This window comes from Drosophila hydei, unplaced genomic scaffold, assembly GCF_003285905.1.
Source record: "Drosophila hydei strain 15085-1641.00,03,60 unplaced genomic scaffold, DhydRS2 tig00008124-arrow-arrow-pilon, whole genome shotgun sequence".
In the NCBI taxonomy this organism is placed as follows: domain Eukaryota; kingdom Metazoa; phylum Arthropoda; class Insecta; order Diptera; family Drosophilidae; genus Drosophila; species Drosophila hydei.
This window is the reverse complement of record NW_022045834.1, coordinates 1,320,558-1,339,587: the sequence shown is the minus strand read 5'-3', so window position 1 is coordinate 1,339,587 and position 19,030 is coordinate 1,320,558. Positions and strand designations below refer to the sequence as shown.

Here is a 19,030-nt window from a genome sequence, read left to right as displayed (position 1 = left end):
TACTTAATATACAAAATGTTTTTGATGTTTCTAAACTGCAAGCGCATCGTTTTGCGATTCGTGACTAAGCTGCGTCTGTAGATTGGAGAGCTTGTTCTTCAGTACTTGAACGCCCATGATGACAATATTCTCGGGCTTCAATGCACCCGAAGATTCCACATTGAAGAAAAACTTGTTGGGTTTGGCCTCCCAATTGTACGGCGCCTCGTATTGATCATCCTCCAGTTCGGTATGTTCGCTCTTTGGCCACTCATCGGGCTTCGGGTAGAGCGTGTGTCGCATCGAATTATCTGGATCGTATTCGAAACACACGCCCGCTGTAGGATTCCATTTGGCGTGCTCCTTGCCAAACCCCTTCTTCGCATAGGCACGCAGCTTCAGCTCCTGACCCTTGCGCAACTTAATTATGAGTATCTCATCGGTGCTCTCTCCATATTCGTTATCTTCCTCTCCTTGATTACGCGACGTAACGGGCAACACTTTCGCATTGCTCGACTTTAAATCGGCGGTTGTCACGTGTCGTGTTTGCTCCTCATTGCACTTGACGTCGAGCGTAAATTCGACACTGCATTCGGGACAAAAGTCAAGGCAGATACAATCACGCGTGTACTGCAAACGCTCCACCACATCGTCGGATATTAGTGGGATTAGACCGATTCGATGGGCTAGGAACTCATCTGATAGAACTGTAGAATTCGCCTCCAGTTGCACCCAGTCGATGGCCAGGGTCGGAGTTTCGGCAATGAATACTCGTCGCAGACTGTTTGCAACGCTCAATTCGGTATCCTCAAGCACAAATTTGACATTGTCGTCCGTCAACTCGGTTATTTGCACGGATGGTTGATTGGCATACGGCATTTTTATATACTTAAAGAAAATAAACACAAAATAGCGCTAAAAAGCAGCAAACCGGTCAGAGTTGATTTTGCGATAATCAACTATCGCTTATCATTACTCGATTTAACACTGCTACTACGATAGGCAATTGACAGTGTAGTAAGTGCCAAGGGAATTTGAAAAATAATGCGAATTTTATTAAAGTAACTATAAGCATATATGCTGTAAAAGATTATTAATTAATTAAACCCTAAACATGAGTTTTAGATCTTATACAGTTTTAATGTGCCAAATTTTTTTAAACATTTGTAGCTTCGCCGTAAAAACGCCAACGGTGACAACTCCGTTTACTAAAATATTAATTGTTATACAACACTACAGTGTAGCGAATAGATCGCACAACGATGTTGAGAATTTATTCACGTTTTTATTGCAAAATTGCAATCCAAACTAGTCAAATTGCAAAGCATAACAAACTAGATTTTACGCATTTGAGTCATACCACTAAAGTGCCACAGACACCTGTTCCAGCGGCTTTTCCTGACACCAGTAAAAACGCTGTCGAAATAGACACTAAAACAATTAAATTGTTGGAACGTTTATCTTTGGTGGATCTGGACAGTGATCAGGCGCTGGAAACGCTCAAGAGCAGCATACAATTTGCAGATAAAATTGCGGACATCAATACGGATAACGTGCGACCGCTGTATACAGTGCTGGAGCATCAGCAGCTGCAATTACGCAACGATCAAGTGACAGCCGGTGATAGCCGAGAGGAGCTGCTGCGCTGTGCCAAGCGCACTGACGAGGATTACTACGTGTCGCCACCGGGCAATATACCATTAGAACAGTAATTGCCATGACTACTCGCCTAATCCGCTGCCTTAAACATCTAGAAGCCACTGGCTTCTTTAGCTGCTCGTCTGATGCAACTACTCCAAATATAAAGCTCTTGAGCCATGGCTCTGCCTATGCCCAGCAGCTGCAGCAGCATTGGCTCAAAATGCGCCACTTGGCTGTTAATTTAGACAGTCACTCCTCCACCGAAACACTTAGCCTGTCGCGTTTTGGATTCGTGCATTCCCAACTCTTCAGCCAGCACTTTCAGCAACTGCGGAAACTTCATCCCAGCAAAGCCAAGTGTCCCACATTGCTAAAGCAGCAGCACACCAGTGAAACAAATAACAATCACCACACAATTTTCCAGCCTGCACAGCCCGTCACGCATTTAATCACCGATTTCTTTGTGGAGCCGCATCGTGGATTAGAGCACTTTTACAATGTGCAGCGCGAGAGCAAAATCTGGTGGATGCGCTACTCTTCGAACCCCAGTCGCTACGCCATTGTGCCGCAACCCGACTTAGAGAAACCAGCTGACAGTCAGGCGATAGATATACGCGCGTCCTTTGGCCAAGCAGGCTCTGTGACTGTGGAGCAGCTAAGCTTAGTGCACTTGCCAACTGAGAATAAAGATTTTCAGCTACCGGATGCACGTATTGGTATTCCACACTCGCCTGCTGTGATACGCTCGGTTATTGAGCTGGAACCCGCAAGCTGTGCACTGCTGCTGGACGGCTGTGACCATGGTCGAGAGACGCGTTCGCTGCTCCTCAACAGAGTGTTGGCACCCTATCAATGCGCCGTTGCGGGCATACAAAAGACTGAGCACAGCTCTGAGGATCTGCACGATTTATGCGCGCATGTATCAGATGTGCTGCTTCGTGCGAGACTACGACTGCAGACTGAGGGATATGCGCTGAGTACGGATAGCGCACAACTAACTAAACAACTGGAGACATTTGATCGTCTAGGCGTGCCCTACACCCTGCTTCTTGATGACCAACAAACGCTGAGCAACGGATTGCTGCAGTTGCGCAGTCGGGACACACAGCTGGCGGAGACAGTGCACATTAGCGATTTACCAGACTATTTGTTAAACATATTTAGGGACTATTAAATACTATAATTAACAACAACTAAAGGAAATGTTACATAAAGTCGCATAGATACTGACGCACGTTGAAGCCCACGACTTTGCCAATGTGCATGACAAATTCCAGGCCGACGGTGCACTGCAGCTTCGCGGAGCCATCCATAATATTTTGCTCGCCAGAGACAAAACTAAGTAGCTTTAAATGCACCAGCGTGGAGATCTGTGAGAGCAGATTACAGGTGAGGCCCACCTTCTCATCCAGTATGGCATAGAAAATAGCTAGCAGGCGATCAATGCTAAACGATTTGGGGCCCAAAGTCGTGGACATCTTCTCAACATTCTACAAAGACAAAGCAGGCATTAGAGAGGCAAATTGAGTTAATTAAATAAGCTACAAACTACCTTGGCTCTGGCATTGACCGTTTGCATGCGCTTGCGTTGCTTGCCATGATGCTTGACAAACAGTCGCTTGTCCTGTTTGGCGGAGTTGTGGCTGGCGAGGAATGCAGCGATCAGCAAAAATTTACCATAGTATGGCAGCTCCAGCGATTGGGCCAGCTTGCGCACGCTCTGATCCTCAACAGCTGGCTCGCCCAGCGGTTTCTCTATGCGCATGTAGATCTGCGTCAGAGCCGAACGCAACGGCCCAGCTATGTGCCGCCAGAGACGAGATACATCTGTGCACTCCACGCTCCCATCCAGCACAGGTTGCAAATAAATTGCAAAGCATTTGCGAGCCGTCAACTGCAGCTCGGGCACATCGCGGCAAGCCTTATAGAAGACGCTTAGAAAGAGATTCAAATAGTTGCTATAGAAATCTGGAGTCAAGGCCTGCTCTGCCAGTTGCAGCTGATCTCCCTTCAATTGTTGCAGCATTTGCCGTTGCATTTGGTCGTAGTCGCTGCTGAGTATGCGCAACGTTTCCGCCTTGTTGTACTGTGCTAGATGCAAACTGATGATCTCACTTAGACCCGTCTTGTTGTAGTACTTTTCGAAGGGCAGCTGCGAGAGCAGCAACACGCACAGGTTGAGACTTGTTAACTGCTGCAGTCGCAACAGCACTGGCAACACATTCGCATCCATATCGCGCAGCCGTTCCGCATTGTCGACCGCTATAAGAAATCCTCGAGCGGTGCTTCCATGCCAGCGGCGTAGCTGTTGCACAAATTCCAACATATTATCCGCACGCAATGACTCCGTATCCAATTGCTGCTTCGTAGATTGCTGTGAGAGGGCATCCAACACATTTTCCAGCAATATTTTTGTTGTATAGCATTCGATGGCATTCAGCTGAGCAATTCGCACCTTTTGCTGTTGTTGACATTGTTGTAGGAATGCTTTAGACAACGAGGTTTTACCCGTGCCGCTGTGTCCGTATATATAAATGGCTGGCGGATAAGCCTCATTGCAGTCGCCAATCAGCTCAGCTAATGTTGTGATTGCCGATTCGCGGCAAGGAAATTGCGGCTCCAAAGCAGCGCAAATTTTTTCCATTTTTTTAGTTTTTATCAACTGCTGCCAGCTGCTAGCATTGCGCGCCAAATAAAAGAACTGCGATAAAAGACGACATAGAGATGTGATCTTTTTCGATATCTTATATCGAGAAATCATCGTTGTTGCTTTCATCAATGGATTTTTCGTCACTATGTATGTACTCTTCATTCAAATAAATCTGTTTAAGGATCTATTTTATACAATAATTCCATGACCATATAATAATTAGCTCAAACCAATGAATTACTGTGAACTATCAATAACTATACAAAATGATGAAATGACAGCTGTTTATTTCCGTCTGGGGCGCTTGGCTTAATTTAAAAAACTAACTGAAAAAAAACGCACAAACAAAAATATATGTTATATTATTAATACTTATCTATAACAGTTAATGTATACTTAAACTGAAGATCCTTGATAGTTTAACACTGTTGTGCAACACTTATATGTGAGTTTGGTAATGCAGCCCTCAATGGCGGCAACGAAACAGTCAACATCCAGACATTCTCGCGAATATACGTCGCGCGCAGCTCAGTAGCATTGTATTTTGTGTATGAAAATTAATTTGAAATTATATTGCAACGTTGCAATATATTATTGTAAACAATCGGCTACATGTAGAGCATTGTTGCAAAAGCGGCGCGGTTATATATATATATTTAAAATAAATAGTTGCGCCGCCTGTGTCTGTGTATATATGTAAATATATGTTGGTGTGTATGTGAGGTAGGATAACTGCACATTAATAATTGCGCAGCGAATTTAAACGGAAACAAACAGTTACTGCGAATATCAACAGAAGACGGAATTGAAACAAACAACATGGCTCGCGACACACAAGGCACACAGGCCACCCAGAGCCAAGCGTCCAACATTTGGACGCAGGTAGAGAGCCAGCCAATGGAAAAGATTGTTTGGGGCCGGCTCTATGGCAAAAATATTAAAATCAAGTCTCTTGGTACGAGCGTCAAGTCATACAGAATAATCTATACGCATTCGTCCTTTAGTGTTGGTAACTGTTATATGATACATTTAATGTTATTTTTATTATTTATGTGAATGTATGTATGTCCAACTGATTTTTTAGCGCGTTGTAGTTGAAAATTTTCGTGGTATACCCAGTAGACTATTTGTTCAAAAGGGTATCTATCTGCTCAAACTTGTTTGGTAGTCAAAAGTTGGGATTCTACTTGGAACTGGCTGCTCTTATTAGATTGATGAACGAAACGTTACGTTTTGAATACAGAGCGCCGTCCTTCGCGATTCTCATGAATTCATGTGCCGGCTTACATTTTTTTGCGTAAATTCTAATTTAAGTGTGTGTGTGTTTTATAAAAGAAAATATAAGTGATCAATTCGCGCTGCATCCCTCTCTTCGTCTGTATTTCTCGCTCTCTCTTTCTCTCTCTCTCTCTGTGTTTGACTATGTCCTTTATTTCTATTAGTATTTCTTCTGTCTATATCTCATAGTATTTCTTCTGTCAAGCTTTCTCTCTGGCTGTCTGTCTGTCTCCTTACCACACTCTCACTCTTTCTCTCTCTCTCTATAGATATATATATATCGCGCTCTCTCTGCATTTCCTCTGTCGATCTTTGTCTAATAGTCTGTCCTCTCTTGCTCTTGTCTAATCTTTTAAGGTGTTTGATTTCATATGCATACTTTAACGAAAATCTTTTACTTACCAACTGGTCACAGAGTATCTCTTAGTCGTTCATTTCGTTTTTTTTACATATATAATTACTTCTATTGCTTCTTCTTCTTCTTGGTTCTTATCAGACTTGAACAACGACGAATTTTCGGCTGGACGTGGCGAACTAAATGATTTAATACTGACGCTCAATGATTTGCCTGAGAAAATCCTATCGCGCATATCCAAGGTGCATTTTGTCATAAAGCGCGCCAACTGTGAGCTGACAAATCCGGTCTACATACAGGTAGGCAAAGAGCGCACCCAAAAATATTGTGAACTACATTAAATTCGATTCAATTTGCAACCCTCCTCTTTCAAGGATCTCTCACGCAACGGAACATTTGTGAATGGCGAAAAGATTGGGACGAACAAAACGCGCATTTTACAAAACGACGACATCATCGCTCTTTCTCATCCCACCTATAAAGGTAGGTCGTGTTGAGTTTGCAGAAATGCGAGGCGAATATGGAAATCAATGCACCTGCAATATTTTGCTTTGTTTTGTTTTTAGCTTTTGTCTTCAAGGATCTTAGCCCGAACGAAGCAATTGGCCTGCCTCCTGAAATCACGGCCACCTATTATATAAATCGTAAACTGGGTTCAGGTGCCTATGGATTGGTGAGGCTCGTCTATGATCGTCGCACCTGCGAGCAGTTCGCCATGAAAATTGTAAAGAAAAATATGCTGGAAGTGAGCGCACATCCGAACAATAATCTTAACGATCCGGAGCGTGTGCTCAATGAGGCAAAGATCATGAAAAATCTGTCGCATCCGTGCGTGGTGCGCATGCACGATATTGTCGACAAACCGGACTCTGTTTATATGGTCCTGGAATTTATGCGCGGCGGCGATCTGCTTAATCGCATCATTAGCAAGAAGCTGCTCAACGAGAATACATCCAAATTGTATTTCTATCAAATGTGCCATGCCGTCAAGTACCTACATGACAGAGGTTATAAATTATATATTTTCTATTGCAATTAACTAATATGTCCATTCTTGCAGGCATCACACATCGCGACCTGAAACCGGACAATGTGCTGCTTGAATCCAGCGATGAGGATACTTTACTCAAAGTATCCGATTTTGGATTAAGCAAATTTGTGCACAAGGATTCAGTGATGCGTACGCTATGCGGCACCCCTCTTTATGTAGCGCCCGAGGTGCTAATCACAGGAGGACGTGCATCCTATACTCAAAAAGTGGACATTTGGAGTCTTGGCGTGGTACTCTATACATGGTAGAGAAACTATATTTAAATAGTCATATAATTTCTAGAGATATTTAAGGTGTATTTATTTACAGTCTTAGTGGAACCTTACCCTTTTCGGATGAGTATGGCTCACCGGCGGGCGAGCAGATCAAGAAGGGCAGTTTCCGTTTTCGCCATCCCGCCTGGCAAGGCATCTCGCAGCGTGCCAAGTTGTTGATCAAACAGATGCTCATTGTGGATCCCGAGAAGCGACCCTCAATCGATGCCGTGCTCAAAAGCACCTGGCTAAGGGATACAACGATGCTGCACAAGGCGAAGCAAATGATGAAATTGGATCAAATGGAGATCGAGGAGGAAGAGAACAATTTCCTTGAGCCGCCAACCAAACGGCGACGGCATTAGAAACGCGTGCTGAATGTGAAAAAGTTTTAATTTTCTGGAAAAATTAATCGAAACATTTTTCCCCCATTTATCATCCCGCAACGAAGCTGCCGAAGTCATCACTCTACTTATAAGAATTATTGAAAAAGTATTCCTTTTTTTTACTGCGGTTGTTTAATTTTACATGTTGTTTAGTGTAAGTTTTGCATTTGCGTCTTTTGTTAAACGTTGTGTGCCAAAAGGAAAACAAATGAATCAAAAATCTTGAATTGATTATTACAAATTATTGACGCAATTATAATTTAAATATAATGATTAAATGTTTAAAGTTAAGTTCACTGAAATAATGCTTGTTTTATTTTAACATATGCGTTCGTCGTTTTATAAATTAATAATTTAATATTAGGTTTGAAATTGTTCTAAGTAATTCTTATGAATTCGAGTGTTATGCCTGATATTTGTTATATGGAATATATATAAATGAGTTCACTTAAGTCTTGTTCCCCAACTCGTAGTCCCTTGATCTACAAGGACAGAGCTATATATTTTATTTAAAATATTGTTCACAACTATTTATGTTTAGAACTATTTTATTCATTTATTTGCTTATCAAGCTACCATAGTTCAAGCTATACATAGTTTTTAAAGATATAAAAAAATTATATATATATAAAATGAGCAACTGACTGGGTTATTGCTTAGTTTAACACAACATTGAGTTGTAGATATATATTTATACAGGGAAATTATATAAAGGGTAACTAGAATCAAATTAATAATTTCTGAACTAAAAAAAATATATATTAATATTTAGTTTTCTATATTTTTATCTTTTCAGGTCGGAAATTCTTCAGTCTGCGTATATCTTGTCTCCCTATATCTTATGTGTGGCTAATTTACGACCATGTCCAATGGTCAGTAGCGTGCGATCATCCCGCCAAACGGAATCTGTGAGACGAGAGTGCGTATTCTCATTAGTGTAGATTACATCATGTGCATCTGTCACCTCGGCAATCTTGACGCCAGCAGGCAAATTGCTCATCACCGCCAGATGAGTGCTGTAAGAAAAAACATTAAATTTTTATGCTAATAAAGCTACTATTGCTACTATCGCCTACCCATTCACTTGCAGCTGCGAGACATGACCCTTATCGAAATAGGATACAGTTTGCTGCAGCTTGCGTGGCACTCGCACATCCAGCGTATGAACATTTCCATCATAGTCGCCCAAATAAACATAGTTGTCGCCTTGGAGCTCATTAGGCGTAGCCCAAGCGGCACATGTGAAGCTAAGCATATGCGTCTTATCATCAAAGAGACATGAGGAGGTGGGCGATGTTGCGCGTATATCCCACAAACGTGCACAACCGCCACGATCACAGGTTACCAATTGGTTAGCAGCTGTTGCCGAAGTGGCCACTCCTGTTAATTTTGTGGTATGGGCAGAACGTGCACGATACGTGCTGCATAAATCGGCGCCAGAAATATCCCAGATCTGCGGCATAAAAGCCAAAAAGAATGCAAGATATTTAAAAAAAAGATACACAGCTATAACTAGATAATCACATTGAGAGTATTATCCAGGCAGGTGGTTACTGCTTGCTGTGGCTGAGATTTAAACACGCAGAGCTGATTGATGGGCGCCTTGTGTGCGGCATCTTCGCCAATGAGGAATAGACAGTATGGAGCCTTTGGATTCCGCACAGTAGAGTATGTAGACCAAACCTGTAACCGCGTATCACCCAACGCTACGAGCAATATATTGTGGTCAGCATAACGTAGAATGTTCACAGTATTTTCGCATTGTAACTTGAAGTCCGCATTATCAACGGTCATGTGCTCCGTTTGGTTGTAGCCAAAAAGCATGCCCCACCATTCGGCGCCCTCACGATGATTTGTGGCCAATGCAAAATGGTGCAATTCATTCATAGCAATGCTGTCGAAGCAGTCGTGCAGCCTAGGTGACAGGTTCTCCAGGCGTGCATTCATATCAGCCACATTGAGATTGGGATAGTCCACATTGTCCGCCAATTCCATGGCCGGTGGCGGCTGGTGGGAGGCGGGTGTGCGGTATGTCACCGAGCTTCTTTGTGGAAACATCTTCAAAATGAATGTAAAATCAAAACAGATTTAAATAACAACGCAACGCGTGCCGGTAAAAGAAGAAGGAAACCAAAAGACAGTGTTGAAAAATAATATATATTTAATCGATTATCGAACTTTTTCTAGTATTTTAAGCCGTTAAGTTAAGCGCTGCTACCATAATTGACTTTGGCTTCAGCAAATTATTAAAAAAAAGGCCTTTAAATTCTGTGGAAACAAATAATATGCAAAAATATTCAATGTATCTCACATTGTTTGTAAAATCCAGATATAGTAAACACTTAACACACTTATCAATAATTTATTAAGAAATTCTTTGTTTTAGGAAAGACTTAAGAGAATCAGTTTATTTTTGTATATATTAACTTATTTTTGTTGATAATTTAATAAAATATCAACAATTTAAATACTCAGAAAGACAATTTTTTTTTAGTATTTTATATCGAAATACTCATTGCTATAGCTACTCATATGGTTTTCAGATATTTCGAGTACAAGCATAACATAACATTAACAGTAAACAAAGCGTACGCCAACGCGAAAGACGTGTTAGCTCCGCGCAGTTGCAAAAAGAATTGAATTTTTACGTCGACTTTGTAATAACTACGCACATTTGCAAATTCAACAAAAATAGCGCACAATGACAAAACGTATAGTTGATATGCAATGCAGTTATCCTTTGACAACATACAAATGAAGCAAAAATACTTATATAAGGGCACAGAAGTTGCACGCAACAACACATGAAATAAAGCGAACAACATGCAAGACGCTGAAACCCCAAAATAAATGAACAAAGGCACGCGAAAATAACTGCATCTATGCAATTGCTGGGCTATTATGCAAACAATTGCTTCAAATTCGAAAATACATAACTAAAGTGCCTTCAAAATACAACTAGAAAAAAAAAGAAATAAACTGAACTAAACGAAGCGATTAACGTCACAAAAGTCAAGTGTTTTAGTTAATATTATTAACTTTTATTGAAATCAACATGGACACGGGCAGCGTTATGGACATTTATGCCATTTATTTGTTTCGACCCGGAAGTTCGCCCGTTGATTGGTGCGAGGGCAATTATTTAATATCGTCAAATATTGCAGAGTTCGTCAACACGGTACGTATGTATAAAATATCTATATATGTATGCATGTGTGCCTGCCCCGTTATGTGGCACTCATAATTTCGCACTGCATTTGCAGAAACATGCTCATCCACACGTTCTCCAACACACGCTTAGTCTGCTGTAAGGCCTTGACCTTTTCGTGTGCGTGTGTAAGTATCTCATACAGACACACGCTGAATGTAAACAAAGCAGAGATGCTCTTAGCAAACCCTTGACAACACTAGTAGTTACAGTTATTTGCACACACAGCTGTCACAAGTGCCAAAAGCTAACCTAAATGAAATGATGTGCGAAAATGTGAAATTATGGTGTGAAATTGATAATTTTAAATTAATAATTGTGACGAATTTCCCATTGTTCCATTAATTAAATGCATCAAATGCAGTAATCGAAAAATGCATAATGAGTAAAATGATCTTAGCTTATTTTAAATAGGTTGATCGTGAATTAGTAATGGGACAAAGTACTATTAGTTACAGCACATATTGTTATTGCTTTTTCTTATCGCCGTTTCGTATTCAATTTCTTGAACTAATTATTTATCACAAGCTAAAACTCAAAGTTCATGCGTACAATGCTCCAGCGTGATTCCTTTATATGAACAAGAATCAAAGTACACGTGTACTCATATTATTATTTCTAACTTATTTTCCTGGTTTTTGCTATCACCTAATGTTTAACTTAATTTTTTTGTTTTAAGTCAGCGTAATCAAAACTTTGGGCAGTATACAAAGTTTTTTATAATATATATATACAAAAATAAATAGGACACCAATCCAATCCACTTTCCGGATACGAGGGAAATTTGATATAGTGTAGAAATTACTTGACTTTCTAATGAATGTAAAAAGTATATGAAATGAATAACCTGATTAAATTGAGAAAATCAGATAGATCAATATGTTTACTCAATTAGATTAGTCTATACTAATTGCTTTTTATATACACTGAGATCGGTTGTATGATAAGAATTATTGAGAAATTATTATTTAATATAAACATAATAAATAAAAATATTAAATAATTCCAATTATTTACTATTAAAATAATCTAATGAATATAAATAATATAAAATATATAAAATATAAGTCTATTTTCTGTATATAGAAAAAACATCTGTTTTCCTACAGATAAATTTTATCAGATTGAATTTTATATATACAATTTGATTGATGGGCACTGATTTCCGACACAATATATCACAATATCAACATATTTGAAGTCGTTCAGATAATGTAGGGTATATCTAGATTGACATTGAGTTCAAACAACATAAAGCGTTATCTCTACTAAAGCAAATAGAACTTTTGTAATTATCCAAACGTATGTTTTAAGTGTCATCATCATCATTTTTATTGCCTTGCTAAGTGTTAGTAAGTCTAATGAATTAATAATGCAGCACTAATGCTAATAACAAACCTTCAGTAATGGATAAAACTCTTGTTTTTTTATTATTCTAATTAATAGATACATTTTTTCCTGTTGCCTGCTGCAATTTACTTAAAGAGCTTTATATAATTGGACTTATGCCCAAGTGCAATAAGTTAATGAACTGCTTGAGGTCTGTTCACATATACTATATAGTATATAGCATATCTGATGGTCATAATATCAACGCCAGGCTGTGTTGATATAAGATATAAAAAATATATTATATAAAAATTACCTTGCCTCGCCTAGTCTGGCAGTTCGCGATGGCCTTTAGTTTTATGAAATATCTTTCAACTTGTTTAAATGCAAAATTGTCTTAAGTTTTTCTTCTTCTGTTTCCTATACATAATTTAAAATGTTTTAATTACGTTTTTGCATGACAAATTATTCTCGTCATTCTTTGTTCTCGTGCTTCGGGTGAAAACTTGTTCAAACGACACAAACCAAACTTTGCTTGGCTTTGTTTTGTAAATTGTTAAATGTGTGGAACAAATTGCATGACAAACTATTTGACACACTTACATGCACGTGCACATACATATAAAGAAGATATATATAAATATATATATACAAATATAAGTATTTATATATGTCTATAAAAACCAATCGAGCTCTAAGCTAGGACACACAAAGAACATATAAAATAAATATAGATATAAATATATATAGATATATGTCACTTTTATACATTATTAGACTAACTTTCAATATGGTTAGAGTATTTGCTAGCTGTTCATATTGTTCGACCTATTTACAAATTTCTACAAATTCTGATAAGCTTCTTGAATTAATGATTCCCCTTTCTTTTTTTGGCTGCGCATTGGCGAGAGCCATCTATGAATATTAATAAAGTATTTCTGTTGTCCCAGAACGTTTGTATCTGTGCAAATCGTTAATCGAATATATTTAAAATGTTAATTTATATTTAAATTTAACAGAACTTCTATTTGAGTTTAAAAAATACTTTTGTAATTATTCAATTATTGTGATTAACACAGGTAAAACGAAGCATTCCCGACTTCATTTAATAATAATTAGTTGGTAAATAGGCTTTATGCACCGTCAGGCAAGTCGTCACTCTGTGTGACTGTTGTTTGCCGACTGAAAAACTTTTTCGCTCTCTCTCTTTTTCTCTCTCTATCTATCTGGGACTGCTTGTCACCCGCATTTTCCTTCATGCCCAAGTAGCCCTTCCATGTAATGTTAGTGCGCCCAGGTGTTTTATGTTTTTGGCATAGTCACAGCAACCTCTCTTTATCTTAATACATTTCCTCTATTATGTTCTATATTTTAACCCCATTAAATACTCCGATAGACGAAAGAGTTGATACAGGAAACCCAAAGATGGCAGTGAATCTAACCTATAAAAGGCTTTATTGATGATAATAATAATTATATTTAAATGAAATAAAACATTTATATATTATTCATTAATATTATTATTATTCTAATAGTTTCTCAATACGAATTCATTTATGAACTTAATGTCTTATATTAAATAATATTTTAATTTCATATTTTATATATATTATATGTAGCAAATTATGAAGTAACAAATTCGAATCTATTTTTCTCACATCATTTTCTATCTAAGCTCTCAGCCAGATGGATTTGAATTTTCTTAGTTATTGAAACACGCATTTCTTAATTTTATCTTTTCTCACAACAGTTCAGCAACTTTCTGTTTATTCTACTGCCGCCTGTGCTGATAATGCTGTTTAAGGAATATGGAAAGTTTGTAACACCCGGAATACATTTGCTGTGGGTGCTACTGATTGTTGTGGGTTTGAGCTCGATGTATTTCCACGCAACGCTGAGTCTGTTGGGACAGCTGCTCGACGAACTGGCCATACTGTGGGTGTTTATAGCCGGCTTCTCGCTCTTCTATCCCAAGCGCTACTATCCAAAGTTCGTGAAGAACGATCGGTAAGCCCGTTTGATAAATGTGTATAGAAAATTCCCTTTTGATAGACACTAACGCTTGTTTACTTAACAGGAAAGCCTTCAGTTGGCTCATGCTGGTATCGGCCATTGTCGCGACTGCTTTGTGCTGGTGGAAGCCCATTGTGAACGCCTTTGTGCTGATGCTTATGGGCGTGCCGACCATGATAATGCTCTACAGTGAGCTACAGCGGTGCGTATGTCCCCAGAGAACCAGTTGCCAAATACCTGCTTGGCTAGCTGATAAGCCGACTCATTTCTACCGTGTTGACCGATTACGGCTTACTTATTTATCATTTTTTTACATACCGTTCAATCCTTATCAATTTCATGCATGTTTAACAAAGCCCAAAAGTTTTATCAGCTCGGAACAAGTACACCCATTGTCTAATCTATATCTATTTGTGCTTGCTTTCAATACATCATACGACGTTTATAATGGATCGAGTCAAAGTTCATTCGAAGCTTCCCTTGGAAATAGTTTGGACTCACAAATCACAAAGCTTTTGTAAAATTGATTGCATTTTTGAGAAAGATTATTCAAAATATTTGTAAACTTAAGAAATTCCCTCTTTGTATCAATAAGCTAGAGCTTGACTTCTGAAGCACCACTCGAAACGTTTCCATTCCAAATCAATTATAATTAAGAATCGGCATAGAACGAGGTGTACTTGGAAAGCCATAAAGATTATGAATTCCAGCTCGTACAGTGGAATGATTCAGATTGTGATTTATCAGGTAGCAGCTAATAAAGATATATAGTCTTCATATAGTCTTTATAACTAAAAATCAGAATCCCTAAGACTTTTATGATTTTATTTACAAATGCATTTTAGTTAAGCTACATAAGATTACCTTTTTTTAAAGTTGTATAAATGTTTATTAAACTAGCTTAGGTAGCTCTTTGTTGGATTTAGTCATTAAAGTTGTTCTAATCTTTTTTTGTGCGCATTAATAGAAAGATATGATGAAAGGTTTATGTTATGAATAAATAAAAAAAATTAAATAAATAATAGAAAACATCAAAAAATTAAATTACATAAAATAAACAAATATATAAATAAATATAAATATATATCAGATGCATAAAAAATGCATATTTTATAGAAAATAAATTCTGAAAAGTTTAATAAAATAAAAAAAATGTAGGATCGTATATAGGCCTTTAAAAACTTTTATTTATATTATAAGATTAAAAAAAAACATTTATTTCTATTATTTTTAAATATTTGCCTCTTATCTCATATATAGATTTCGATTTTGATAAGTTTACGTGCTAATCTTAACTTCCATAACGTAAATATCAAATATTAATCAAATAACTTTCTTTGTCTTTCCTCTGCAGAGTTCGGGATCAGCGCGTTTATCGTCTCGGCTTGAGGGCAACAACTGTGTGGGCCGTAGCCGTCTTTTGTTGGGTCAACGATAGAATGTTCTGCGAGGCTTGGTCCTCGATCAATTTTCCGTATCTGCACGGCTTTTGGCATATATTCATATTCATAGCTGCCTATACTGTGTTGGTGCTGTTCGCCTATTTCTATGTCGAATCGGAGCTGCCGCAGCGTCAGCCTTTGCTCAAGTATTGGCCAAAGAATGACTTCGAGTTTGGTATACCCTTTATATCGATCCGAAATCCAGGTAAGACACTGCGCAACACGATCTAAGATCTATAACAAAACAAATAAACAAATACCAAAAAACGTATGCCATGACAGACCTGAAACGCGAAATGTAACCAAAAAATGTAACAATTAAGCTTAACATTAATTGCAAAGCAGCTTTAGCTAGTTGATAACTGTAATTTGTATTTATAGATCATAGAACGCATCACATCCTTTTTTAAACTAGTTGTCCAATTGTAGCTAATTTATTGTTGGATTTGGAAACTGGAGGTTAAGGCTGTCTAAAAAGTATATTGCCTAAGCTATGTTTGAAATAGTTATATTGCCTAGCAACTAGTATATGATATATAGATAAATATATATACATAGAGTACTGTATACACATGTAAACACATATCCCATATTGAGAACTTTGAAAGTCATTAGACTAACTGCTTGTTAAACCGCTGATCAGTTGCCGAACAGGAACTCTCGAGCAAAACTCGTTTTTCTAACCACGCCCCTCCCTTTCCCCGCACATATATATACACACAGACTGTGATATGTTAAAAGTGACTCACTGTGACTGGGACTTCCAAGTGTAAAAGAGGAAAAATGAAAACAAAAGCAATTTATGTTCCTAAATTAGTTGAATTGGACACCTTTTATGGGTACCTGAACATCTGACTGCCTTACATGATGAATATACTGAATAAGCTTTGTTCGAGAGTCTCTTGTTCCCCAACAGCTAGCTAAATATAACACTAATTGCCTGCTATATCGTACTACTAACACGCTACTAACCACGTAGTTTGTCTCCTTTTCTTATTTTTCGGCTCAATTGTAAATTCAAAAAATGCCTTTAACAAAACATATATTTACTATATATACATATATACCAACAATTGCTGATCCCACAGATTCGAAAGATTGGCACATCTATTGCAGCCTATACGTACAGGAGTACGACAATGATCTAAAGGCTTTGCGCTAAGAGTTTTCATTCTATTTAGATCATTCCAGCGTGAATCATAAGAAACATTACAAATAAATGAGGAGAACGAAGAGTTTACAGATTTCAGATGAAGAATACCAAACTAATGTTTGTTAAGCATCCAAATGTGTTACGGATTAACATATGTTAATGGCATGTTCAATATTAATATATGTTAAGTCGCATCAACTGTTAACGCGGAACATATGTACATGTTCTGTTAAATATTAACAGCTTTTGGGGATGAACATCTGTTAACGTTGTCGTGTTAAATATTAACATATGTTAAGTTCTAGAACATGTTAACGCTGAACATATATGCTCTGTTAATTATTACCAGATATTAGAAATGAATATATGTTAATAACATGTTAAGTACGAACTGCATTAATGCTGAACATATGTTAATGTTATGTTAAAAAATAACATATGTTGGGTACATGCATATGTAACAGCTGTTACTGCTGAGCATCTGTTAGTGCTAATGGAGTTAAATATTAACATATGTTAAGAATGATCTTATGTTAACGTCCTGATCAATTTCAACATATGTTAAGAACTAACATTGTAGAAATGTTAGGGATGATCACATGTCCGACGAAAGACGTAACATATGTTTTAAGTATTTACAGAAATTTAATTATAAAAATCGTATATAATTAAATTTTTTTGAGATATTGCTTAGCTTACAATTTGTATTTATTAAAAAAATAAACATAGCTAAATAATTCCTAAGGCAAATTTATAAAAGCTTAGATTGACAAGGTACCAATCTTCAATTTTCAAAACTTTCTTTGGGCGTTCTTTATCTGATCGTCAAAATACAAACCACTCTTACCTCTACTATAATGCAATTTTTGGTCCAGAGAATATTTACATTAATGATGAACTTAACCCTTTTGGGTCAGTCTTTGTAACGCTGCTGGCACCCTGTTAGAGTAGGAATTATTTATATAATTTTTCTGCAATATTCGAGCTCTACGGCTTTATAGGTTCAATTATTGATCGTATCAGTTTCAAGTCCTTTTCTGTAAGGTAAACATTTCTAATATTTCTTTTAATTTTCATTATTATACCAAGTAGAGGGTCAATATTAATATGTTTTATAATTATTACTTTATTAATTATTTCCATAGAAATTATTTGGATGTATTGAGTTGCATTGGATATATTGATTTGTCATCTAGTCTGAATCGTTGTCAATATGGTTCTATTGGTTTTCTTAAGGCTTCTTCTCTTTCCGTTTTAACGGTCTTTAAAATTTACACAGACGAAAATGTTGTACTTCTGCAAATCTAAATTATACTTCTTCCTTGTACCTAACTCGTTTGTTTGTTCTTAATATTACTTTATATTATCTGAGAACTTACAAAATTGGTTTTTAATATCAACTAATATATAAAAATAATATAACTAGCGGATCTGACAGTATTAAGTCAAATTTATAAATATACATAATTAAATTTAATATTTATATTATAATTCAACGGGTATTCCTATCAGTAATTGCTCGAGACTTGAGTCTCTCCTGTCACTCTCTCGAAACCGAATCTTTCTTACAAATGCCGCGTTTTCTCTTTATTGAAGCACAAATAAAAATTTGCTTACAATTTGTTTTTTAACTATTAATTTTGCCATTGATCAGAAATGTTAATGTTCATGCCTCGAAATCGCTCGAAATGTTTCCTTAGGCTGACTTGATGACAGTGGTACAATCTTATAGAAATGCTGTAACGAACATAGAAACTAACAAACTGAGCTTAAAAGACTTCAGATTTTCATTGTATCAGCTATGGTTTACAAAATTATAATACTATAGATATAGAATATTGCCGCCAAATAAAGTTAATGTGTGTTCACATTTAGAAAAAAAAAGTGCATTAATTAGTTGGAATGCTAATTCTAAATTAATTATAGCTTAAGTTGAATTCAAGCTAAATTAAAAAAAAAGCCAAGCAATATCTCAAAAGCAATTCAAACTTTGCAAAAACTTCTAACTGCAATATTCTGTAAACTCTTCAAATGAAATTTTATGAAGCGTTTAGCTTAGACAACGTGATATAAATTAGTGTTAAAAAAATAATGCCTAAACGATTAATAATATAAAATGTTTGTATACCCAAAAAGCTACCAAAAATACTTATGAAATAAATTATACAAACTTGAACCAATTCGTATTAAATCTAGCATATCGGGGAGAAATTAATTCAAATTTTTTAGCTGCCATTTAGAAAACTACTTAAATTGTAATATATATATATATATTATATATAAAAAAAAGA

At 37.0% G+C, this 19,030-nt stretch overlaps 7 protein-coding genes across 8 annotated transcripts; 4 read left to right on the top strand and 3 right to left on the bottom strand.

The window, feature by feature from the left end:
* Positions 1–17: 17 nt before the first annotated feature.
* Positions 18–948, bottom strand: LOC111600403 (DNA-directed RNA polymerase II subunit RPB3). Its single transcript, XM_023316484.2, has one exon. The coding sequence runs from the start codon at positions 856–858 to the stop codon at positions 31–33; it is 828 nt and encodes a 275-aa protein (XP_023172252.1). The 5' UTR covers positions 859–948; the 3' UTR covers positions 18–30.
* A 213-nt stretch (positions 949–1,161) lies between these two features.
* LOC111600371 (glutamyl-tRNA(Gln) amidotransferase subunit C, mitochondrial) lies at positions 1,162–1,711 on the top strand. The gene has a single exon (XM_023316448.2). It carries the CDS (start codon positions 1,242–1,244, stop codon positions 1,689–1,691), a length of 450 nt encoding a protein of 149 aa, XP_023172216.2. The 5' UTR covers positions 1,162–1,241; the 3' UTR covers positions 1,692–1,711.
* LOC111600370 (DNA polymerase subunit gamma-2, mitochondrial) lies at positions 1,687–2,813 on the top strand. Its single transcript, XM_023316447.2, has one exon. It carries the CDS (start codon positions 1,697–1,699, stop codon positions 2,792–2,794), a length of 1,098 nt encoding a protein of 365 aa, XP_023172215.2. The 5' UTR covers positions 1,687–1,696; the 3' UTR covers positions 2,795–2,813.
* LOC111600367 (origin recognition complex subunit 5) lies at positions 2,812–4,540 on the bottom strand. Its single transcript, XM_023316444.2, has 2 exons — positions 3,173–4,540; positions 2,812–3,110 (listed from the first exon to the last, which is right to left on the bottom strand). The coding sequence occupies exons 1-2, from the start codon at positions 4,430–4,432 to the stop codon at positions 2,826–2,828; spliced, it is 1,545 nt and encodes a 514-aa protein (XP_023172212.2). The 5' UTR covers positions 4,433–4,540; the 3' UTR covers positions 2,812–2,825.
* Positions 4,541–4,769: 229 nt separating this feature from the next.
* On the top strand, positions 4,770–7,842 carry LOC111600369 (ovarian-specific serine/threonine-protein kinase Lok). 2 transcript variants are annotated; one of them, XM_023316446.2, is made up of 7 exons: positions 4,770–4,993; positions 5,048–5,225; positions 6,045–6,202; positions 6,278–6,386; positions 6,470–6,910; positions 6,964–7,198; positions 7,264–7,842. In XM_023316446.2, exons 2-7 carry the CDS (start codon positions 5,090–5,092, stop codon positions 7,571–7,573), a joined length of 1,389 nt encoding a protein of 462 aa, XP_023172214.2. In that variant the 5' UTR covers positions 4,770–4,993; positions 5,048–5,089; the 3' UTR covers positions 7,574–7,842. The 2 variants fall into 2 exon arrangements, with proteins under 2 accessions (XP_023172214.2, XP_023172213.2); XM_023316445.2 differs by having other exon boundaries at positions 4,771–5,225.
* A 398-nt stretch (positions 7,843–8,240) lies between these two features.
* LOC111600391 (protein valois) lies at positions 8,241–9,803 on the bottom strand. Its single transcript, XM_023316469.2, has 3 exons — positions 9,119–9,803; positions 8,671–9,047; positions 8,241–8,610 (listed from the first exon to the last, which is right to left on the bottom strand). Exons 1-3 carry the CDS (start codon positions 9,650–9,652, stop codon positions 8,427–8,429), a joined length of 1,095 nt encoding a protein of 364 aa, XP_023172237.1. The 5' UTR covers positions 9,653–9,803; the 3' UTR covers positions 8,241–8,426.
* A 327-nt stretch (positions 9,804–10,130) lies between these two features.
* LOC111600352 (alkaline ceramidase) lies at positions 10,131–17,135 on the top strand. Its single transcript, XM_023316423.2, has 5 exons — positions 10,131–10,772; positions 13,882–14,138; positions 14,209–14,346; positions 15,499–15,791; positions 16,675–17,135. The coding sequence occupies exons 1-5, from the start codon at positions 10,650–10,652 to the stop codon at positions 16,746–16,748; spliced, it is 885 nt and encodes a 294-aa protein (XP_023172191.2). The 5' UTR covers positions 10,131–10,649; the 3' UTR covers positions 16,749–17,135.
* Positions 17,136–19,030: the final 1,895 nt, after the last annotated feature.